Source organism: Crocuta crocuta, unplaced genomic scaffold (genome assembly GCF_008692635.1).
Source record: "Crocuta crocuta isolate KB4526 unplaced genomic scaffold, BGI_CrCroc_1.0 scaffold85, whole genome shotgun sequence".
Taxonomy (NCBI): domain Eukaryota; kingdom Metazoa; phylum Chordata; class Mammalia; order Carnivora; family Hyaenidae; genus Crocuta; species Crocuta crocuta.
In genome coordinates, this window is record NW_027530620.1 from 1761876 (window position 1) to 1787267 (window position 25392).

Here is a 25392-nt window from a genome sequence, read left to right on the forward strand (position 1 = left end):
CCAACAATGCCACATGGGGGAGAGGCAGGCTGTCACAGCCCCTCCCGAGGGAGTGCTCTTGTGCAGATACTTTCTTGCCTTTTCCCAAGGGAATGTACTTTGTGTTACCCTCCGCTCTGGCCTGCTAATCACGTGAGCCACACGTCTCTGGTTTCACAAGTATCAGACATACCGATTTTGCATGGTATTTTCATGCATGTTGTTGGCGGGGGGGAGGGGGGGCTGTCCTGCCCCAACACAGACCCTATTGTCTCAGGCAAATCATAGAACTCCTCCTTGGGATTAACAAAGTGCAGTTTTTGAGTTTGTCATAAGATTAGCGACGACATCAGAGTGCATGGCAGAGTGCCTCGAGTATAGCTAATAACCAGGATAGTGCTTGTGTCCAAACACCTTCCATGTACTCGACACCCTTGTATGAGTGGTGCATACACCGTCTACAGCAGCAACCCTGCAGTAACTATTACTGTATTTCATCCAATCTCAGACCCTATTAAAGAAAATGTTACTTACGTGGTAACATTTCTGACAGTTCGTAGAGTTTTCAGATAAATGAATGTGATATTACGATTCCTTTTTAAAAAATGAGAATTGAGTCTTAGCTTCCATACAGTTAGATTCAAGAAGTAGGTGAAATGTCTTAATGCCATCCCTAGGTTTCTTGAATTCAAAAGCCATGCTCTTAACTACTACGGGCTCGTGCCCCTCGATTAGACTAAGGTGTTCTGAAATCCACAGACACCAAGTGATCTGCAGTGGATGTAAGGGCATCTGTCAACCTTTGAAAGTCATTCATAATACTATTTTTTTATAAGTGCCTTTTTTTCCTGGAAAGGTCAGTAGGTTTTATCATATCCTCAAGAGGGTTCATGACCCCCCAAAAGCTTAAGAAAGAACATCTGGGGGTAATCAGCCACATGCTGATCTGGCCTTATACGGTACAACATGTTTTAATTTTTTTTTAACGCACGACATCTGTGGATTATTTTTGGAGGCCCAAGTTTCACCTAATCCATATTCTTACCAGATTCACAAATAGCTGAGGGACTCTGGGCTGGAACTGCTGAGGTTTTGCTCCTGAACTGCCCCCATCTCTCATAATTTACTACACGGCCTTCAGGATTTCGCACCCCATGGTCCCCAGGATGCCTTCTAGCTACGCTCTCTCTCAGAGACACCCCAGACATGGGGAAGACAGCGCTCCAGACTACCTGGTCAAAAGAGGCTTCACCTGCCCTGTATCCCATCCCCTGGGGGTCAGGGGGACATCCTGGCCACTTCTCAAACCCTCTTCCTTTACTTTGGTTACTCTGATAGGCCATGCCCTCATGCTCACCTAGCTTCTTCTACTTCTCTGCACACTTGGATACCAGCTTGTCAGCAACACTGTCACACAGTCTGTGATACTGGCTCACAGTCTTCTCTCCATCCCTAAGCCCACCTTCTTACTGGCTGCCCCGTCTGTGGCCTCCTAGATCCTTGACCTTCTTACGTTCCCTGACCTTCTCCTTGCAATGTTTCATCAACTCACCCCCTTGTCCACACCTGGGATGGTGTCATCCCTCAGAGTTAATCACTCTCTAAACATCTCAAGGGCTCTCTCTTGCCATCCAAAAACATTTCTCTCTGATTTCCCTCCAGAGCCACTTTCTCAACCATTGCCATGTGGCTGCCTCCTAAAGTCATGTCACACTCTATCTTTTTGTCTCTAATCCTGTCCCCAAATAAATGACTCATGAACTTCCAGTTTTAGAACCTCCAGATAAACTCATTTTTGGCTGTTCACGTATCCTGGTTAAAACTAAAGAATTGTGCATTGACATTCACCCTAATGACCCCACAGCAATGTCCTTTTCTCAAGCATCAGTGATTTTTTACTGAGTTTAGTAAACTTAGCACAACAAGGAGGAGCCTAACACATTTGGGGAAGATACCAGCACACGAGGGCTGAAATGAAATCTGGCGAAGCCATGACCAAACCAGAGTGTGCGATTTCCCACATCGTCCCAGGCCATGAACTCCAGAACTGTCATTGGAAAACCACTACCTGGCTTCTGGTAGAATAAAAGTCAGGTTAGCCCTTCGCCAGCCTGAAGTCTTATTCTCACCTTTATGCGGTTAGAGCTCTCTTGTCACATTTCTGCTGCTGATTTTATTGGTGTTCTTTTTCAAAGAACAAACCTCTTCTATTCCTATCCAGGGAAGCAACATAGACCCAGAGACCCCCAGCTAGTCACTCCATTCCTCATTCCTGCCTGAGCATCGGGCCCTAGCAGACACTCATCACATGTTTGTCCCGGTGAACCATGTGAATATTAACTGTGGTAGCCCTGCTCGTTGTTTTTGTCAGCGTTGTGTTACTACTGATGGAAGCAAATGGTATAGTAATTACGCGGGGTTTGGAGTCAGACAGGCCCCCATTGGAATTCCCACTCTGACTTCATTAGCTGTGTGATGAGAAGCGACATGATCTCCCGGAGTCTCTGCGCTCCGACACGGTGCATGTGAAGCTCTCCGTGTGGTGTCTGGCACTGGGTAAACACTTAGTAAATGTTCCAGAGCTTCTACTCACGCTGCTGCTCCACTGATGCTCTCTTCTGCTTTTTCCCTTTCAGTTTGGGACCCGCCTCATCATAGAGGCCCTGGAGGCGGCAGGGCACTCTATCAGCACCCTTTTCCTGTGTGGAGGCCTGAGCAAGAATCCCCTTTTTGTGCAGATGCACGCAGACATTACAGGTAAGTCTGAGGAGGAACAGAGAAGGTCACTTTGGGCTCGGCAGCAAATGTGCCTGGCTGAGAACTGGGCGAGGTTGGAATTGGCTGGGTACCGGCAATGTGCCAAATGATTTTGCATACTTAGGTTAACATGTATTTTTTTAACCCCCTTAAGATCACTGGGAAGTGTTTGTAGCCAGGATGGAGAAATGTGCCTCTGGGAATGCACCTTTTGAATGACCCCAAAAATGAGATGAGAGAGGTCAGCAAGGGCTAGGACGCAATTTAAGCATTTACGAAAACAGTCCGAGCCCCTCTTCTGATGCATGCTTGTGGGGAATATTGAAGCTACAGAGATGAGTGAGGCAGGGTTCCTGCCCCCAGAGAGCTCAGAGTCTATTGAAATGGACAAACCAATGTGCGCAGGTTGTGTGGCAAGAGTGGAGAGCAAGGAAAAAAGGAGAGAGTGTTACAGAAACACAGTAGGACACCTCACCCTGCTTTGGACCCGGGACAGGGCAGGACACGCGCTCAGCAGGAAGTGGCGGGGAGGCTGTCCCGAGGAAAGAATGCAGAGCCCAGCTGCTCTGGGAACGGGGGTCTGGCTGCAGATGCAGACCCCGAGATGCTGCGATTCTTTCATAGCTTATGACACAAATTGAGAAAATCCAGAGTCACGGGCTGGTCCCTTTGTGATATGAACACAGCAGTGCAGGACCCCTTGATGCAGATCCCTGGGCCTTAAGAAAGGGACCCCGTTGGTAGGAGGCTTGCTGGTGTTACAGAGCCCTCCCTGGACTGCTCTCCCTGTGGAACCCGTGCTCTCATGCCTCTTGTTCCCTTCTCCCCTCGTGTGTCCTGGAGATCGGCACCCCCCACCAAGGATGGCCAGGCGCCAGAGCAGGGCAAGGGAAGGGGGTAGAGGGGATTGGACCCGGCATACAGCCCCAGCTCCAGCTGATATGAGACCATCCTTCAATAGCCTCCCTTCATCCTGATCTCTTGCTGTCCCCCATCCCCTGGATTCCTTACCCCTGACAGCTGGATGAGTCAAGGTCTCTGCTCTTGACATTGCCTCATAGCACCCTTGTCCCCTCCAGGTGATACAGATCCCTGCAGATGAGAGCTTTACCAAACGTCAGAGCATAGTTAACCCCTGCACTTTGTGAGATCAAACTAAATAAATTACTCATCCCCATCTTAGAGATAAATGGACTGAGGCACAAGCCAAAGGACTCTATAAAAAAGTACATAGTCTAAGGGTAAGTATATCAGGATGTTAAGTATAAAAATTACTACCATTAACCCAGCTCCCACTGTGTGTTGCTAGAATTACCGTATATGTTTAATTTCATAAACCGCCCAGAGGTAGAAATCGGTGCCCCATTTTACAGACAAAGAAACTGAAGCTCAGGGAGGTCAATTCAATTGACCGACCAAAGTCAAACATTAGTAAGAGGGGAGGGACAACCAAGACTGTGACCCGGGTGTGTCTCGGCCCAGTGTCCCCTACCCGGTGCGGCTCACCCAGGTTTCTTAGCTTTTCTGAGTAGTTTGTATTGATGTGATGATTCTTCTTCCTTGACCGAAGTCTCCGTAACCTAGGGATGTGGGCCATGCCGAGGCCGAGAGAGGAAGGACCTAAAAACGGAGCCCAAATTACCTTGTCATTTCCTCCAGGAGAAAACTGATAACCACATTTTATCTAACAGTCAGCTAGCTGGTCAGATAAGATTCAGACTTAAGACGTGATCTGTGAGTGACTTTCCAGTTTCCAGCCTCCCAGTAGCCAAGGAGCCTTCCTGCCTCTGTGCAGGAGGGGAGATAAGATCTGCCTTGGCTGACGTGTCACCTGTAAGAATGCCCCGAGAGGAGAGCAAGGCAGTTTGAGTGACTCTGGGTCCTGACCAGGCACTGCAGCTCCAGCCTTAATGAAAGTGGTCCTCCTCCAGGCCTTGTGTCTCTGAGCTGACTCAGGAGCTGGGGGAGGGGGGGTGGGGCGAGGCAGGCAGGNGGAGGAGGGGGGATGTATAGCAGCTTCACAGAAAGTTCTGCTTTGGAAACGGTTCTTCAGGCTGTTGAATGAAAAGGCTGTTAATCGTTATTTGGATTCTGATTGAAACTGGACCCTTTGTCTCTGGCTGTGGACCGGTTACAGTTCCAGACAAAGGGACCTTTTCTTTGGCTGGAATTCCTCTGCGTTGGGAAGCTGTGACTGACAAGTGATGGCAAAGTGCATCTGCCTTTAAATGCTTTGGGTTCTGCTCAACTCATTAATGCATCAGATAAAATAGTTCGAATTCCAGGCAGGGCTGCCTGCCTTCTTCCTCTCCCTCACCCAGCACTCACAGACATAAACCCATTTGCATTCATTCCTGGAAAAAGCAGGTACACAGCAGTGGGCCTATAGGTAGAGTCTTAGAAGACTGGAAATGTTGTAATTTCTCTGGTTTTCCTGCCAACAGAGGCTTAGGAGGACCACGGACCTGGCACATGGATCTCAGGCAGGAATACCTGTCGCAAACCCAGCGGGAGTTAGAAGCTTCTTTGGAGATAGTGTGGAGTCATGGAGAGAGCAGGCGACCCCTCTGTGACGTTGAGCAAGCTGCTTTAGCTCTCTGAGCCTCATTTTCCTCTCCCGAAAGAAATAACTTTATTTCCGTCTCCGAGATTGTGCTGAGGAACACATGCTTGTGAGTTTGCAGACACCGAGCTTCGTGCCTGGAAGTCAGGGTTCGATAAATGTTAGTTCACTTCTTCCCTTTTTTTTTTTTTTATATTTTTATTTATTTCTAGGAGAGAGAGAGAGAGAGAGACAGCATGAGCAGGGGAGGGTCAGAGAGAGAGGGAGACACAGACTCTGAAACAGTCTCCAGGCTCTGAGCCGGCAGTCGGCACAGAGCCCGACGCGGGGCTCGAACCCACGAACCGCGAGATCATGACCTAAGCAAAAGTCGGACGCTTAACGGACTAAGCCACCCAGGAGGCGCCCCATTTCACTTCTTCCCTTAAAGCAGCCCCACGCCAAGAGGAAGGAGGTGTGTTAGAAAAAAGAAAAACGCAGTTTAATCATTTGTAAGCAAATCTTTGCATTTGACGAGCAGGCTTCTCCATGCGAGCAGCAAGAATGGGGCTTTGCCAACTTGGGAAAGTGTCCTGTACGTGAGGAGGAAGGATCTCCCTGTACGCCTGGCAGTTAGTTTAACTGTGGTTTCAAGAAATACTTGGTGTGTCCTAAGTAATTGTAGGTTTCCTCCATTGACTTGGGACTGAATGTTCCTTCTCTGAATTTTTTTTTTTTATCCCTGGATGTTTCTGCAGGGGTTTCCCTCTTTTTCTCTTAGTCATTATTTTAATAATTTGTCCTTCCATTTAATTCATGCAGAAGCCTTCTCTGAGCACACTAGCGTACCAAGCACTGAGCTTGGCGGGGGAACACAAACAAGAACAACAAAATCCTGCCAGAAGGGTCATTACAAACTGAAGACATGCCCTCGGTGCTCTGACCAGTGTCCAGAGAGGACAGTGCGGACCCAGAGGCTGCATATGAGTCAGGTCCAGGCAGGGAATAGATGACACACACAAGTTTGGAGAAAAGTCCAGCGAAAGGTCTGTTGCAGAGGTGTGGGCAGGGTCTCGGGAAAGCCCGATGACCAGGCGGTCCCCTGAGGCTGCCCATAGTCTTACCAGCCCTAGGCTTGCAGGGGGCAGGCATGGACATGACCAGCCAGAGACAGAGGGGCGCTGAAGAGGCTGCCCGACTAGAGCTTAGTCAGGGATGCGGCCATGAGGACAAGGGAGCCATGGATGTGGTCTGCACATGCCCGTGTCCCAGGACCCACTGCATGGGAGGCGGAAAGGGAAGAGGTGGGACTGACCTGAAGGGGGGTAGAAGCAGTGAGTAGGTATCACCCAGGTGACAGGGCTGAGGAGCAAGTCTTTAGAGAGAAGGTAAATATTAAGAATCCTAACGGCTAATGCTAATTTACTGTTCTCTCTGAGCCGAGTTCTCTTTTAAGTGCTTTACTGACAACAGTACTTTTAGTCCTCGAAGCAGCCCTAGAGGGAGGTAGAATTTTAGACCCGTTTTGCAGATGGGGTAACAGACACAAAGAGGTCCAGTAGCTTGCCCAGGAGCACACAGCTCAATCAGTGAGGAAGCCAGAATTCAAATGCTCGCAGTCTGGCCCAAGAGCCTTTAGGGTGCAACTGGAGAGCTGGTGGGGGGTCCACTAGGTTCACTCAGGTTTCTGGTTCCCAAGGGGAGGGGACTTCAGGGAGCTCCTCCCTGCTCAGAACTAGTGAGGCTTTTGACAGGGTAAGGAGGGGCTGGAAGATCTTGGCATTTGGAGGTGCTTGCTGTCTTCTAGAAAGTGCTGGGTCCCTGAGGGTGGTTCCAGATTCTGGACTTGGCCCACTCAGCCCTTCCCCGTGGCCTGGTGTCTGTCATTCCCCCGTCAATGGTTATGGGCGCCTGCCCGTCCCTTCCCCGCTGTTGCAGGTGTGTGGTGTAGAGGGCCCTTGCTCACCTTCCATCTTCATTCTAACAGCAGCAGCCACTGTTCTCAGGGGCTTGAGACACTAGACCCATGTTGGGCCCCACATGTGTCTTCCTTCTGTCATTAATCCTCACTGCAAAGCTGTGCAGCATGTGTCCCTATGCCCCCCTTTTACACACCAGTAAACTGAGGCTAAACGTTTAAGTCACTTGCAGAAGGACCCAGGGCTAGTGGAACGGACTCTGAGCTTTTTCAGCGACCCCACCCCCGATGCTTGTCAGCAGCCTCCGGGGCTGGCCCTGCAGTCTGGGGGCTGGTATTCCTGAGCCCCCAGCTGTGGGGGCCGGGGGGGGGGGAGNGGGGGGGGGGGGGGGGGGGGTCGGGATTCTGTTCCCTGACCCTCTGTCCCAGGTGGCCGGGCAGCTAACTGTGCCTGGGAGTAGGAAGAAGAGTTAGGAGGCAGTGGGAGGCTGGGGGCGGATGTGTCAAGCAGATCTTCCCAGAAAGGGTAGGAAGACACATCCAGTCTTGGAAAAAGTCAGTCTGAGGTCTTGAGTAGAGGAAGGTTTTCAGGTCTGGCTACCGAGCTTACCTCTGTGGAGTCTGCTGCCATCTCCTGATTAGCCAATGCATTTTTACTTATACTGTGTATATATTTTATTAATAGTATACAGGTATACACATATAAACCCGTCAGAATTCTAAATTGTTTCCAGTAATATCAAACCCGCCGTGAGACCTCAAGCTCCAGCAGCTGGCCTGCGGAATGCTATCTTGCTGCCTGGTGAACCCCTACTCATCCTCCAAATGCCTCCGTGATGCTCATCTCCACTCTGATGAACACCCCTTACCCTATCCAGGAAATTGGCTCTTTTATCATTTAAGCCCTTACCCTGTGCTTGGTAGTTGAGCACTCTCAAATCCAGGAGTCAGCAGTGGACGCGACCATGTGCCTGCCCTCGTGGAGGTTAGGCTTCAGCAGGGGAGACAGACGGTAATCATGCAGGGGTGAGAGGTGCTGAGGAAACAGAGAGGGGAATGAGTAATGTCGTGGGTAAGATGTCCCTTTAAACTGAATGGTCAGGAAAGGCACAGCGGGGTGGGCCTTTGGGAGGAAGGGACCTAGACAGAAGGAACAGCATGCGCGAGGGCCCTGAAGCTGATTCAAGGAAACAAGGAGGCCGGGGCAGGGTGGCCAGCAGGGGAGGAGACCGTCGGGGTGCGCGCCAGCTCTGGAGGGCCTCACCAGCCATTGGAAGGGCTTTGGCTTGTCTGCAGAGAAATAGGAAGCCATCAGAGGGATTAATCACACCCTCTTGCTACTTCCCTTTTCCTCGTGCACCGCAGTTAGAGAGCCAACCCCTCTGCCGCCTTTATCTTTCCCATCCACCTCCCCTTAGAGACCTAAATAGCAGGACAGAGGTTCATCTCCATTCTTACAGGCCCAGCAAAGCACTCAAGAAATGTTTGTTGAAGGGAACTTGAACCAATGGCAAGTAGTAGCAGCAGAAGCCTGGGAAGTCCGGGCCTAAAGGTCTCATGAGTGCTGGGTCCCTTGGGGCTCCTGGCTGCTGTCCCAGCGGGCACAGGCTCTGAAGTCCTTTAGAATCAGGTCATCCCAAAGAACAGAGGACTGTGGGGAACGGGGAGAGGGTGCCCGCTGCTGCCTTCCCGTCCTTCATGGCAGGTGTTTCTGTTGCTGGAGCTGCTTGCCGGCTCCCCTCACTCCCCTGGCCCTGCTCCCTAACTGAGGTGTGGCCTTGTCCTGTGCAGGCATGCCTGTGGTCCTGTCGCAAGAGGTGGAGTCTGTTCTTGTGGGCGCTGCTATTCTGGGTGCCTGTGCCTCGGGGGATTTCGCTTCTGTACAGGTATGTGAGGACCCAGGGGTGGGCCGTGGCTCCTCCCCTGTCTGAGGCTGTTCCTCCTCTTGACAGCCGCTCACGACTTGCGAAACACACATAAGATATAATTAAGAAATGATAGGTTCCAGCCAGGAAAAGCACAAACACTTCTAGCCTCAGACATATTTATTGCAGTTTTCATTTGACTTGGCCTCCGTCAGTGTTGGTCATTCTGTTTTCCTGTTAGTTTTCCTTTTTCTCCTTTAAAAAATAGCTCTTAAATTATTTCTTTTCATTTCCCTCGACTTTTTTTTTGTAGCAAATGAAACAGATAAGTTTTAAAACTTAAGTTTTCCATGGAAGTTTCAGATTTATGTTTATTTCATCTCCATGTACCACTTTCCAAATAATTTTGAGGACTCTACCAATAAGAGACACAAATGAAAATGTTAGCTAAAAAAAAAAGAATTAAAAGGGAAAATAAGGAACAGAGACATAGGAAGAAGGAAATAACTCGGGCGCCGTGATTGAGCACACAATTGGACTCTGAGCTTCCTGGCAGCCAAGACAAAAACGAACACATGATAAGTTGCATAATTCTTATTTTCAAAAAGAGGAAACACTCATTTCTTGTGGGAGACAGGGCTTTTCCTGCCACCAAATTGCAAAAGACATTTCACACATAGGTTTTATGGAGAGATTTTGAGCAGTTCAATAATAATATTAACAACAGGTTTATGAAAGCTAGAGAAGGAATATTGGAAGAGGCTGAGAGCACAGGCTTTGGACTCTGACTGCCTGGGCTCATATCCTCCCTTGACGACCTCCTAGCTCCGTGCCCTGACCACTCTTCTCTTTACTCCATTTATTTGTCTGTGATAATCCTCAGGAGCACATTATGAGGCCTTTCTCTAGATCTGGAAGACACACTTAGTCCCATTATTCCCAGTTTATAGTGGAAAGAGCTGAGGCATCAAGATGTGAAATGGCTTGGCCTCAGGCGAAACAGCCAGTAAATGTCAGAACCAAGAAGTCTGGCTCCCCAGCCGCCCTGAGAGTTCAGGAAATATTTGCTTGGGGAGCTTCACTGACTTCTCCAAGGTCTCCAGGTCAGGATGCGAAGCCAGGTTTCACACCAGGGGCCCCATAACAAGAGCGCTGTTTACTGCGACACTTTTGTGTTCTTTTTTTTTTTTTAATATTTTTATTTATTTCTAGGAGAGAGAGAGACAGCGTGAGCAGGGGAGGGTCAGAGAGAGAGGGAGATACAGACTCTGAAATAGGCTCCAGGCTCTGAGCTGGCAGTCAGCACAGAGCCCGACATGGGGCTCGAACCCACGAACCGCGAGATCATGACCTAAGCAAAAGTTGGACGCTTAACCGACTAAGCCATCCAGGCGCCCCGACACTTTTGTGTTCTAAGGAGAATGGGAGGTGCTCTTCCCAGGATCTTCCTAACACCCGTTACCTACATGGGCAGCAGAGGTTAAGCAACAGAGATCCAAAAAGGCAACAGAACTGAAGGCTACGCTGTTAGAAACACAGTTGCAAAAGTCTGATCCCACATTTGGAGAAACATGGTACACTGCACGGGGGCCAGGCCTCTGGATCTGATGTCTGTGAAGTATTGCTTCCAAGGAACTGAATCCATTTGTGAATGCTAAGTAAGTGTTAACTGAAGTTTCTAATCAAAGACCGTGCACCTGACTTCTCAAGGATCTCTGGATTTTTCTGGTACTCTCTGGTACTCTCTCCAAAACATTTGCATGGGCTTTTTCTTTCTTTATTGTTGAAATGTCAGTCATTATTTGAATGCATCTGTTTATGGAGGTATTCTCACAACGAGGTGCCGAGGTGCCGTTCCTGGGACAAACAGTAGTGAAAACAGAGCAGTAGAGGTGCTGCCTGAGGCCCTGCGTTGGTTTACGTGATATTATAAACTGAATGTGTCCCCTCCGTGTTATATGTCGAGGCCCCATCCCCCCATGTGATGGTATTTGGAAACTGGACCTTTGGGGAGGTAGTTGCGATTAGTTGAAACCATGAGGGTGGCATCCCCACGATGGGATTAGTGCCCTTATAAGAAGAGACACAGAGAGCTTGTGTTGTCCCTCTGCCCTGGGAGGAAAGGTGGCTCTCAGCAAATCAGGAAGAAGGCCCCCAGCAGAATCTGACCAGGCTCACGCCTTATTCCTGGACTTCCACCTTCCAGAACTGTGAGAAAATAAATTTCTGTTGCTTAAATACCCAACCTGTGGCATTTTGTATGGCAGCAGGAGCGGAGAGAGAAACCTCCTTTAATGTTGACAGTGTCCCTGCCTGCAGGGTAGATGTTTTCATCCTTGTGTTGTGTATGAGGAAGCCAGAGCCTACAGAGGCCTTAATGTGCTTAAGGCCACAGTTAAGAAAGGGGAGAAGAGGAATTGAAACTAAGGCCCTCTGGATCTAGGTCCCATCCTGATTATCATTCTTTTTCTACTTGATTCGACTTTTTTTTTCTTCTTTGTGTTAAAAATAGTTTGTGGCTCCATAAATGTTTAGTAGTGCACCTTCTGAAAACAAATGCCTCGTTGGTCGCAACTCAGGAGATAGTCTACAGCTTGAACAAAGAGTAGTGTGAGATGGAGCTGCTTCCTCAGATACTCCACACCATGACTTATGGTGCCTCAGTGACATCTTGGTCAAATCTGGAGTTTCTAGGTCCAAGACCATTCCACTCACATCTTTCCCTGAGTGGAAAGTCTAGACCTTCATGCCACACTGACACATCGTCACTGCATGAGACTTTCCGTTCATCTTCTGGAACAGAATCTCAGGTAGGGTGCACCGAATATTGGAATTGGTGATTCGAGTGTAGCTGCAAGTCCAACGGCATTTTAAAGACCAGCTCATCTCTCCTTTTAAGTCCACGGAAGCATGTGCCCCTCCTGACGGTAATTTCTATAAGACACTGTAGTCTAGTAAGGAGAGCTTCCAGCTAAGGGACCCCTGAAAGCTCATCTGGCATTGCATGCCCGACAGATCCCGGAGTCTTGACCTCTGTGCTTGCTTGTTGTGTACCTTCAGTCAGTGGCACCTTGCCTCTCCAGGTACTTGCTTTATTTGTGTATTTCCTTTTAAAAACTGTTTAGAGAATTGCCACTCCTGTAGGGCTGTTGAGATAAAGAGCCTTTGGAAACTCTCAGGAGCCTGAGCCCCGGGTGTAATTATCAACATTGTTATAATGATTATGTTCAAAAGTGCTTTGGAAATGTAAATGCACGTAGATGTGGCTCTATTCGTCCCTCTCCAAAGAAGAGACACCAACGGCTGTGCCCCAGGCTTGGGGATGAGCTCAGGATTCTGGCAGGTTGATGTGAGACAGAATTGTTTTCTCCCTCTGATTCATATTATTCAACCTGAGCTTCAGTACAATTTTTTCTCTGAACTTCAAAGACCCTACTGGGTCTTCAAGTTACTTGTTCCTTTAATAAAGCTGAGTGATTCCCGACAGCAGCTCAATGTTGCTTTCTCTTTCCATAGACCACACATTCAGTAGTTGGAGAGAGGATTTCACTTGACGCTACCATAGTGTGCAGACTTTGGTAGACCCAGCCAGAGTCCTCTCTTCCAGATGAATGAAAGACTAGGACGAGTCCAGAGGACCCGGGCTACACCTAGGAAAGAGGCCTACATGCCTGAGGAGACAGAGTTTCCTGAATTCCTGGGCCCGTGAGTGGGTGTCATCACCCAGGGGTAGAGCCCTGTGCCTTCCTACGGTGGTACCAACAGGTCCGAAGGATTTAGTGCTGTGAGTTTTACTTACAAATATTGCAAACCTCTCTCTATATTTCAATTCTGGGGAAATCTTTATCAGATGGAGAGGGCCAGGGGATAGAACTGCCTGGTGGGATGTAGGGGAGAAATTAGTCAAGTACAAGGTCCACTGCTATTTCAAGTTTTGAAGCCGCCAACAATGCCTAGCCTCCACTTGTTCTTTTATTCATTCCCATTACCATCATTGTCTCTCTTCTTCTTTCCCTCTCTCTCTTCACTGCTTCTTTCCTGCCCTCCCTTCCCTTTGACATCGAAAGCATCCTGCTATTTCCCTTTCAAATGAGCATCTCACAGAGGGTACTGATCTAGCCATCCATCTGCATTAGAGAATAGAATGACTACTAATATCTCAAAGGGTTGGGTCTCTCAAGAAATGGCGTTCTCCATGTAAGTAGTGTTCAAGACTCTGTCTCCATTAGAAAGTGTGACGAGCATCATCGCACGATCATCTTCATATCTGCAGCCTAATCAGTAAGGGGGACCCCAGCCACAGAGATGTTGCGTTCATGGTAAAAGTTGTACTGTTGAGTAACTGGGGGGGATCGCAGGAGGAAGTCTTCCTTCCTCCTTTTATTCACTGGAGTATGGAACCCACGCAGTCTTGACCTCTGTGACCTTCCCATCTGACCACTCCTCATCCCCCAAAAGTCAGCTCACTCCCTTGGCTGTCCATGCTCTCCAAAGAGATTCTCTGATTCTAAATATCCTAGAAAGCACATATTTATCACTAGGGAGTTGGGATCATCCGATCACCCTTCTGTAACCTCCCAGGCCCTGGAAAAACTACGTTTATAAATTATCAATGTACTTGCATTATCCAAGCACAGATGGTAGAGGGGTACTAAGAAATACAAAGGATACAGAAAACAAGACACCGGTTTCAAGATGCCATGAAAGAAAACTCTGTCAAATGGCAAAGAGGCAGAAACACAAAATGCCTTTCCACTTTCCGCTTCCTTCGGGCTCCTGCAGATGTCATTAGCTTTCTGTCATTTCTTATCTTAAAAGACAGGGTTTGTTTGTTTTGGGGTTCCTGACCTATTTATATGAAACGAGCTTTAATTCCAGCCGTGCTATTTAGTTGACACCTTCTCCCCTCCCCATCCCCCACCCCGAGAAAAAGAAGTGGAGGAAGCAAAAGTCAGGAAAAGGAGACTGTGCCAAGACATGGAAATGAATTCCCCAATCCACGTAAGGCACATACCAGTATAAAGAAAATAAGCCCTTGGAATCAACCAATTAATCAGAACCTTTCTTCCTCCCACCGTGTGAGGGTCGCTGCCTCTGTAAACCTTTGACTCCATGTGTTCCCACCATTAGCTTTCCTTGTCACGTTCCACACAGACTCCCGTGTCTTGCAGACCAATACGTGTAAGTGGGCTGTTGAGAGGCGTGATTACTCACCCTTTCTGTAACGTGTGCCCACAAGAGAAGCTCTCCACATTGACCGCAGTGGCCTGCCCTCAAGGTCAGTCCCTGCAAACACGCTCACCGCGTAGCTGAAGCTTCTCCTTCCATTCATTTCCACAAAGTGTACTTCATTTAGAGCCTGTTATAGTCGTCACCTTTTAGGTGCTTCAAAGCCTGTGATTTCATACATGATCCAGTGCATCTCCATTCTGTTTTATTTTGTGGGAGTCAACTTTCTGGGATGTTTAGAGCCCTTTGGCTTCCTGTCACCGTAAATACCAGTTTTACATTTTACAAAGCAAAGCCGATTGTGGTGACGTTCATTCCTGGAGGTTCAGAAAGACCTGCTGTATCGTGGATATTCAGAAATACGAAACCAGCCCATTTCTTGGCACATTCGATATTCATTTGCTTCTTTTTCTTTTCCTGGACTATAACTAATTATTCATGTTCATTGGCAGGGGGTGGAATAAGAAAGTTCAGTTAAGCTGAAAGAAAAATACAAAACACTGATCTTATTACCCTAAAATAGTCAGTATTGAAGATTCTTGTTTCTATACTTTCAGTATTTTTTTCCATACTTAAAATTTTTTTTTTAATTTTTATTTATTTTTGAGAGAGAGACAGAGCATGAGTGCAGGAGGGGCAGAGAGAGAGGGGGACACAAAACCCAAAGCAGGCTCCAAGTTCTGAGCTGTCAGCACAGAGCCTGACACGGGGCTTGAATTTACAATCCGTGAGGTCATGACCTGAGTCGAAATCCAACATTTAACCCATTGAGCCACTCAGGTGCCCTTCTTCGTACATACTTTTAAGCCACTGTACACTTTTTTAAATTACAAGAATCTGTTCCTACAATGCACAGTGTTTTGAAGCTTTTTCCCCACCCAAAAATAGGTAGTAAACATTGTTATTTCTTATTTTTATGGGTTGCATAATTTTATACCGCACAAGATAAACTTTGGCTTATTTCACCAATCCTCTCGTTTTGAGTATTTCTGTTGTCTCCATTGTTCTAAAGAACGTTGCAGCTAACATCTTTGTAGCTAAATTTTTGCAGATCCTCTAAATTATTTCCATAAAATAAATTAGGGAGATAGATTTGTTTGGTCAGAAAGCTTCCCAGCTTTTAAAATTCTGATACATATTAATGCTTTATACTCCCACCAATAGTGGGTAAAAAGTGAGGGCTCCCATTGCTTTTGCAGGAGACGAGGCTTTTGCTGGGAATTTTAGTCTCAGTTAGCTTTCATCCTCAGGCCTTTTATAATCCTATTCATTTCACATATGGTCCTGATATTATCAACTTTCTTTAGTAGCCTTTTGCCCTTTGCTGCTTAAGCATGTGTTTCTGGAGATAGGCGATGCTGGTTTCTAATTAAATAGATTCAGATTTCTGATTGAATTTTCTGAGTGTCCTGCCCCATATGTCAGTGCCTCACAGAAAGTCAGCAGAAAATCCTGGAATGAGAATTAGTAGTTTAAAGAAGGATTAAATTAAGAATGTGATACAGGCCCTAACATTCATTATACTTATTGCCACACCTGGTTAACAGTACATTCTTATCTTTTTGAGAATCATTCCCTCTCAAAAAAAAAAAAAAAAAAGGCGACAGATTCAGGTTCTGATTCATTGTAAATCTCCTGTTCCAATCTACCTTGCAGGATGGAATCATGGATATAAAAGTCAAAACATTGGAATTCAGTTTTTAGGCAATTATCTCAATATATGATGTATAACATTTGACTCTCCTGTCCCTTTTACAGGGTTATCTAGAAACAGGGCCTGTTTCTTTCCATCCCTTATCGTTCACAAAGTCTTTGTGGCACCCAGTACGTGTCTAACAGTCCCCACTGTGCAGATGAAGACTCCAAACCAGGGAGCCATAGTCAAACCTTACTTGATACAAAGTGCCTGTTCATTTTAGTCCATCAAACTGTATCCCAGGAAATATATATATTTTCCCCGGGAAAGGCCTGGATTCCAACATGGCAGTGCAGCTGCCTTCACAGGGTAGTATGCTTCGTAGAAATTATCAGCACAGCACATTCATCATCACTGCTTAGTTGACTATCCAACATAGAAATAAAAATAAGAAGTGTGTGCCCTCTTTGGCTTGGGTAGTTTCTGGTTTCTTTGCCTGGGGAAGACTGCATGCCATGCTCAAGGGTTTTGTTTTATTTTATTTTATTTTATTTTTATTCTATTTTATTATTTTATCTTATGTTATCTTATTGCATCTTACTTCATCTTAATTGTAACGCACCCACTCCCTTTATACAGAGGAAGATACGGAAAAGCACTTTAATTAAGAGCCTTATAAGACATACTTTTTATACTATTGTTATTAACACAAAGATGTGCACTAACGAACATTTTCCCCAAACATGTCCCTCCCCTTTTTTTTATTTAGGAACTTAAGAATTGGGCTTTTTATAAAAAGCAAACAGTGGCCAAACCTCTACAGAGCCCTTTAGAAACTTAGGAGGGTTACAGAACTGTATTTCTAAAATAAAGTTTACCAAACTCTTTAACTTCATTTTGTTCCAGACATTTCATACTGGTACACATCTGAAAGATATGTTAAGTACCTTATTGATTCATTGTAAATGAAACAAATGCTTGCAAGTAATTAACTTCACATTGCAATGATCATTTATGCCTTTGCTTTTCACAGTAAATTTCCTTTTTGGCATAAGCTGGACATGAATAGGTTGGATATATTTCTTTTTTTTTTCCTTCACATCATAATAACTCATGAAGAGTAGATCTGTGCTCTTATAAGCTTTACTGTAATAAGCTAGGCTTATTAGAATAATAAGTTAGGCTATGGACCCAAATAAGAGACCAGGAAAGACAAGACCTTTAGTTAAGTCAGGAATTTTCTGTCATTGGGAAAAAGGCCCTAAAAATGACTACACACATGCACGCGTGCGTGCGCGCGCACACACGCACATCCATACTACATACTGTTGGACAGAGTCCCAGGTCATGAGGCCTACAGAGGCCTTACTGAAGTCAGTAAAATAATTTTGGTTGCAGCTTTGAGGCAGATGGTCAAGAAGTATTGGGAAGGAAAAAAAGTTGCAGGTGTTTATTGGAGATGTTTGGTCCTCTGTAGTGAACTGTAAGAAAGTACCGTGTGTTCAGAAGTTGAGTGGCATATCTTTAATGATATGCATGTCACAGAAATTCAGACATTTAAAATATTGATACCATGTTAAAAGTTGTTTATAAGGACATTTCCTATGCTGTTATCATAATATTCCCTATACTGTTATAATTTTACAAATGAGGCAGCAGGTTAAGAGAGGCTAATGACTTACCAAAGCCACTAGCTAGAAAGGGGTGGAGCCAGAATCCAAGGCCTAGCCTAGGATTTCAAAGCTAAGGGTTATTTGCCTTTGTCACAAACAGAAATGGATTCTTCTGGGGCCGGGTGTGATTGCCCTTGTTTAAAAAAATGAGTACCGGTATTTGACAACTGGAATTTGGATGTACCTAAAAATATCACCAGGTTATTCAAGGCCCCCACAAGGGGCACTCTCAAATTAGGATAATTTTAGAGAATTTGGTGGAGGGAGAATTTACAAGACTGTAGACCAGGGCATGGAGAAGTCACACGGGAGGATATAGTACCCTGGGGTTTGTAACAGTTGGACCTTAAGAGGTAAAGGCAGAGCCCAGTTGCTGGAGCCCCAGAACCCCAGAACGGAGGCCTGTGTGGAGACTACTGAGTCAACTTGCTTGCTGGAGACCCTGGAAGGAAAGAATTGAGTTATTGGCCGCATTTCCTCCCTCTCTCTGTTTTACTGCTGGGCCTCCCATTGGCTGGACTCAAAGTCAGAGGGCGAGGGAACTTGTTGATGTTGTTGGTACAGGTGAGCCTTACAAGGCCCAGGGAAGAGTGGGGTGTGGTCTTGAGGAGCACATTCAGATGTCCAAAACAGTCATCCAGGCTGGGCTGTTAGGTTGGTCTGTGGACCCGAGGGCAATCTGGGAATGGTTTGTTGCAGATTTGTGATAAGGTAAGGGACTTGTATCAGAATGTGAATCAGTTATACATTTTATTCCTGCTGAGATGCTCACCATGAAAGAGTCCGTGTGTTTATTCATATTCCGGGGCATGCTCCTTCTGGCGTGATGGCTGGGCAGTTTCAATAGCACTGGTGGAGACTTCACAGCTCTGCAGACAAGGAGAGACATGCCAAGGTCCTCAAAAGGTGCTCCTTTATTCCTGCTTTTGTTTTCCTGCTTTACCTCTGCTGAAAACAACTAGTCTTGTCCTGTACCTCCTCTGAGCTGGGCACTCTGCTAAGGCACCTTAGATAATGTTTAATTCTTGCAAGTTAGGTTATTCACCTCACCTTTAAGTTTAAGTGCCATGCCCCTGGTCTAACAGCTAGTGAACAGCAGAGCTACCAATCATGCCCGGATCTGATGCCCATCTCTTTGCTCTTCTTATGTCTGGACTGCCCCAGGGCTCTTCTTAAAACTACCTGATGCTGAGGCGCCTAGGTGACTCTGGCAGTTGAGTGTTTGACTTTGGCTTAGGTCACGATCTCACAGTTTGTGAGTTCAAGCCCCACGTCAGGCTGTGCTGACAGCTCAGAGTCTGGAGCCTGCTTTAGATTCTGTGTCTCCCTCTCTCTCTGCCCCTCTCTGCTCGTGCTCTGTCTCTGTCTCAAAAAATAAATAAACATTAAAAAAATTTTTTTAATTACCTGACACTCACAGGAAATAATGCAGGATTATAGGGAGATTGCCTTTGTTGGACACCCACGGCTGTGTTTTCTGTTGTCAGTAACAACCCAGCTTTATGGTTTCTGGGAATAGATGTACCCAATCCCCCAAAAATCTGATAGCACCCTTTATAGATCCCACGTTTCTGCACTTCACAAGGCCTTGCCCAGCCCAGCCAGCCAGATCAGAAGGTGAAGTCACTTTGTTTCTAAGTGGCTGTCATTTGTTCCCATCTCTTTTTAAACCTGGGAGGTGGAGAAGATGATGGGGAGAAAGAATTCACAAGAGGGATGCATTTCCTTAGAAATGTTATTAATTGGCTGGGCACAACAAGAGAAGGAAATAAAATAGCTGCTCCTTACTAAGCAAAGGCATCTCCTTCCCTTATCTCATTAAAAATTAAAAGCACTCTTGGTTTAAGTAGGGCAAATTAGTAATTAAGTGCTATATAATCAACTTGTGTAAACATAATATTGAAGGGGAGGCCAAATTAATCACTCCACTGGCTTGTTTGTGCCCCCATTAATGTACCTTTTACTCAGGTCCTTCCTGTCACGTCAGGATGCATTTTCTGCTCGCCTCCACCACTGTCGTTTGGGTGGGCCCTGCTAGCTCAGCTGACAGATGCCAGTGGACTGGATCTGGAAAAGGCATGCCCGTGGGCCTTGATTCAAGTGGGTGGTGAGGCTCCCTGTTTAATTCTTTAAGCCAGGGTTCAGCAGCAAGAGCCTACCATGTGATGGGGATGGCCATGGGACAAAGAAGAATTAAACATATCTCTGTGTCCACGTAGTTTCAATCTAATGGGCAAGAGATGGACACAGAAAGATACCGTTATGAAACAGTCTATACTAAGTGAATGGCAAAGACCTTGGGGCCTTGCTTAAGCTCCTGTCATGGCTCTGCTACTTACCTTGGGTGAATTACTTAACATGTCTGTGCCTCAGAGCCTTTATCTTTAAAAGATAACAATAATACCTGCATTATAGAGATATTATCTCACAGTTCATTTTATAAGGAATAAAGACATTAGAGCATGTAAGGCAAAATAGTGTTTAGTTAACGTTGGCTATTATTTTTTTAAACTACAGTTGCTATGCAGCAGAATAATGGAGCACCAAAGAAGGAGTATCTTCTGCTGTCTCGAGGACTGGGAAAGTCCTCTGAAGGCAACATTTGAGCTGGGCCATAGAGGACCAGCTAGATAGAGAGCTGGAACTCCAGAGAGGGGCCTGGTGAGCCCAGGTCTGCTTTTCATCTTTGCAGTGAAGGGCCTTCTAGAAAGCAGAGAAAGGAGCATGTGTCTCAGTCCTCACAAATCTCTCCGTTTCAGCTCAACACAGTAAATATTAGTAATTGCTGGAGCCTCAGTTCTGTGGTGTTATGTTAGCTGCCTGCCGGGAAGGCGGAGGGGGGGGGTAGTGTGGAAGGGGGTAAGTGAGCTGAATCCATTGTGGGCAAGGTGGAAGGAAATCAGATGGGGCAGGAGAGAAGTAGCACTCTCAGTTACTTTGCTGCCCTCCAGGCCAGGGCTGCTTCTTGGCTCGCTGGCTACATGAACGAACCTGTTGGGGCAAGGTGCTTCACTTCTCTGAGACTCGGTTTCGTATTAACTGACCCACTGAGTTACTGCAAAGACTTTATGACTGAAAGTACATTTAGCACAATGCCTGGCACACAGGAAAGCACCAATGGTATTTCCTGTATTCATTCCATCTGCATAACAAACCTGTGAAGTAAGTGGTATCGTCCCACATCAAAAGCAGGAAATTGAGGCATCGAGATATCACTAAGCTGGCCTAAGGTCACATCGATGGCCAGTGGTGGAATGAGGGTTTCAACTCAAGTGGTCGTGCTCCAGACGGACCCTGCAAGCCCCCCGCAGCCCCATGCTGCAGAGGCCTCCTGGAGTTAGGCTTCTGTGTCACACGCTAGAGAGGACAGGTGCCACATGATTGTGTCCAGGCCCCAGCTCGGTCTTTCTTGTGCCCGAGGGAATGGTAGGCCTGAGCCCACAGCCAGGGTAACCCTTGAGCAGGTGGGGCAGGCCAGAGGAACAGTCAGCCCTTGGATGCAGCAGGAATGCAGCTGCTTGATCCGGGCAGTTTTGCTTAGGGAAGAAAACAACTTTTTTTTAATGTTTATTTATTATTGAGACAGAGAGAAACAGAGCATGAATAGGGGAGGGGCAGAGAGAGAGGGAGACACAGAATCGGAAGCAGGCTCCAGGCTCTGAACTGTCAGCACAGAGCCCAACGTGGGGCTCGAACCCACAAACTGTGAGATCATGACCTGAGCTGAAGTCAGATGCTTAACCGACTGAGCCACCCACGTGCCCTGAAAACAGTTTGTTTACTTCTCATTTATACTTCGCTTCCATAAATGATTTGTGGAGGCTTATAATATATGAGTAAGCAGAATAAAACAAAATAAGTAAGAATAAAACTAAGCAAAATAAAAACTCACAAATCAGAAACTATGTAGCAAGAAGAGACTATACCAACCACTTAAGAGTAGGGGATCCTCACATTCATACACCTTCATGTGCCAGAGAGTCCATATAAACATGGGGAGATACCAGCAAAGGACATGATTTGTTGTAGACTATACTCTGCCAAAGGACATTGAAATTCAAATTAATATAACCCTGATTGGTGAGTGCCAAACCAAACAGATTTACAGGACAATTTGGCCTATAGGTCCCTGACCCACAAATTAGGGAATTACTCTGACCTTCCAGGCAGCCAAGACAAAACTGGGAAATGTGTCAAGTCATATGGTGTCTGCAGACTCAAGGAAGTATACCAGTTCACCAAAAGAGACTGCATTTTCCCTGGTACCAAATCCTAAAAATTCTCTTCCTTTGAAAACCAACCTAGAGAGGCACCTGGGTGACTCAGTCATTTAAGCCTCCGACTCTTGATCTCAGCTTAGGTCATGATCCCATGGTTCATGGGTTCAGGCTTGAGCCCCACATTGGGCCCTGTACTGCTGGTGCTTGGGATTCTGTCTCTGCCCCTCCCCTGCTCCTGCTCTCTCTGTTTCTCTCTCTCTCTCTCTCAAAATAAATAAACTTTAAAAATTAAAAAAATTATCTAGAAATGCTTCCATGGAACTTTCACAGATGCAGAGGCAGAATTCATCAGATACTAGCTATTTAAGAGCCTGGACTATGATATTGAAACTTGACTTTGAGGAAAGGATCGCTGCGGTTTATAATTTTCAGGAGATGTTACTTGACCCAGGGGTAGAAACCGCGAGCACCCGGTATGATCAATGGATGATATGGCTCTTCACTTCTCCTCCCCGAATATCCCTTCCTTCAGTCAGCTTTAGAAGCAAAGCGGCATCAGTGACCTAGGCGTGCGTTGGAGGACCTCAGTACCAAAGCTTTTCAACGGCCTGGCATCAGGGAGGTGCTAAAATGAAGCGCCCATCAATCGAGAAGGGCAACAGATGTTGAAGCATATCAGGTATCGGTAAACAGTGAGCCTGCAGAGGCCACTGAATCTGGCATCCTCTTAGTAAAAATACCCTGTTGCCTTCAAGAGGGAACACGATGGACTTTCATAAACTGCATTAAGTGATGCATTTTTTTTCATCTTTCCTTTTTTTTTAAGGACAGATTCAATGCTCGTGGTGTTCTAGGCTTCCAGCCCTGGAAATGTGGGCCTTCAAAATATGCTCCCAGAACTTAGGAGAAGTTTCAGCTTATCCAGTATCCTCCCTTTTACTGTTAGCAGTATGATTCGTATTACAAGTGATAGCTGGGACCATAGTTAAGAGCATAGACTCCAGTAGCACCTACATCTGTGTTCCAATCCTGTGTTCAAATGCTGCAGCTGTGCCTTAGATCAGTCCCTTCTCCAGCTGGTTTCCTCATTTGCGAAAATAAGGCTATTAAGGGTGTGTACTTCATAAAATTGTTGTAAAGATTAAATGAGATAATACATATCAAGTATTTAGCACAGCTACTGGGATGAATAAGCTTAGAGTGTTATACAAAATTACAGTAGTATTTATGTCAATACTTATTATTAGCTGGCTATAAATTACACACTGTGCCATTGCTTTGGCTGTGTTACTGAAAGATGGCGGGGCTGGTCATTTGCCTGTTTGTTCTCAGAGAGCTTTATTCTCCCCTCCCCCAATCTCTGGGCCCCGCTCTGCTGTGTGGTACATTTCCCAGGCTTCCTTGTGGCTGGTCTCTGGGTAGGTTTGGCCAATGTGAGATAGTGGCGAAAGACTGACTGGCAGGAAGAGGGAAGTTGTTAAGTCATCTCTCCCTGTGTGATTCCAGCTCTCAGCCTCTCCCTTTCATCCTCCACTTCTGGCCACTCAGCCCTTCTTTGGTTTCAGCTAAAGCCTGACGTCCCTAGCTCCTGACTCTGGTCACACCACAGCCTCCCGTCATCCCTTGGTCCCCAAAAAGGGGAGCAGCTTTCTGCCATTGCTGATCTCTTGAGTTACTGCAGGATCATCTGTTTGACTTTTTGGTTTCTTCAGTGACCCATGAAGCCAATTTCCTATATTAAATTCTGTTGAAAAACCTAGACTAGTTTTGGTTCTCCTGACTGGATTCTGATATGGCTGCTTTTTAATTATTAAAAAAGGAGAAGTCAGCCCTTAATGATGAATGTGCTTCCTCTCCTCTCTCCCTATTGGAATGGGCTGGTCCAACTGGAGAAGAAGGGGCTGGTCATCATGGAGAGCAGTTCACTTTCACTAAGTGATGCCCAAAAGACAAGGAATCGACCTAAGCATCTTTAGGGAATACCCAACTCTGTGTAAGCCAACTCTTAGTTAGGCATTGAGGCCAACAGCCCCATGTAGCTTCCTACCTCTCTGAGGAGACAAGCCATGTTACAAGTCAGAGCCAGGCACAATCCAAGGTAGCATCTAGTCAAAAGGAATAGATCCTCTTGCTTGAGCCAGATGTCAGGACCATTCACTATTCTCAGTGAGTCACTATGTTAGGTATGTGATTATTCACAACCCTCCCCCAGCCCTGGATAAGGAAATGGAAGCTCAGGGAGGGCAAAAGATTTGCCCAAAGTCACACAGATATTAAGCATTGGCGTTAGGATTGGAATTCAAGTTTATATGTCTCAGAGTCTGTGTTTATTAGGGAATTATATATGTTCCTCAGAGTTTTCCAAGCTTTCTTCCTGGCTCAAAGCAGATAGTAAGAAAGTTACATACATAACCCATATTACTGTGGTCTTCTTGTACAAACTTCCTTACAGAAACAATACTTAACTTTTTTACTTAATTCTCAAAATAGATTTATTTGGAAAGTATATTTGTCATTTTTCTGAATGAGTAAACAGACTCAGAAAACCCAAAGAGAACTTATCCAGGGTCATATTGGGTGTTACTATTCAAACTGGAAATTGAATACAGGTTTTTCTATCCCCAAGCACACGCTCTTTGCAGGTGACATCACAGTGCTGGATTCTATTGTACAAGGCCAAGCATGTTTTACAAATAAAATATATAAAAAGTTTAAAAAGAGGAAAAGCCACGTTCAAGTGGCTGATAGGCTAGATGAGGAAAGACAAAGCAACCTAAAACCAGAGTGTGCCATTACATGGTCTGCTCCCTGCAGGAAAGACAAGTGTAGTTTGGGATAAGACATGGGGCTTTGCGTGGAAATGTTAACCTAGGATAAGCAGAGAAGCAGGAGGAAGAGGGCTTTTCAGGAGGTGCTGGCAAAACCAGAATAATAAACACAGACAGAAGGCAGATCAGCTCAACCCCTGGGAAGGGGTCCCAGGTCAGGAGGAGCAAAAGAGAAAGCTGGATATGTAATGACTACAGTTGATTGGAGGTAGTGGTTTTTAACTATAAACAGATCGATTAGGAATTTGATCAGGAATCTTATGAGTACCCTTTGCCAATATCCTTTGACTCTACTCTTAAAAAAAAAAGTTGTAGGGTAATAGTGTCATTTTTAGAAAATCAACACTAAGTGCTTCCCAGGTGAGAACAGTGCTTCCTGCTTAAGAAAAACAGCCTGTAACTTGATTCAGCCTGGGAGTAATAATTATGAAGGTTTATTACTTATCTCTAGTTTCGAAGAGTGTCCCTAAAGTACAAGGGAACACTCTTTAAATGCCCCCTAGAAACTGTCCCATTTCACTAGAACACACCTGTCTGTGTATAGGGCATCGTAACAGACCACGTTTGAGGATTTCAGGATGGAGTAGGCACCTACTGAGACAAGGCCATGGGCCGTGAGAAGCAAGCAACCCACCTCACACCAGTTCTGAAGGTTCCCCTTCTCTCCTCCCCGCCCCCCTCCCTTTCAACTGACACCTCTGCCTGGAGGAGCCTCTCTTGGATGGAGTCCGTCCGAGTGAAATTC

At 46.1% G+C, this 25392-nt stretch overlaps 1 protein-coding gene across 6 annotated transcripts in view; it reads left to right on the plus strand.

The window, feature by feature from the left end:
• FGGY (FGGY carbohydrate kinase domain containing) overlaps nucleotides 1–25392 on the plus strand; it is a 420147-nt gene that overhangs the window by 331054 nt on the left and 63701 nt on the right. For 5 of the 6 annotated variants that reach the window (XM_077768111.1, XM_077768112.1, XM_077768115.1 and 2 more), the window contains 2 exons: nucleotides 2616–2736; nucleotides 8988–9082. In XM_077768111.1, the coding sequence (XP_077624237.1) occupies nucleotides 2616–2736; nucleotides 8988–9082 (216 nt within the window). The remainder of the gene's footprint in view (nucleotides 1–2615; nucleotides 2737–8987; nucleotides 9083–25392) is intronic. The other variant, XM_077768114.1, reaches the window with a different exon arrangement.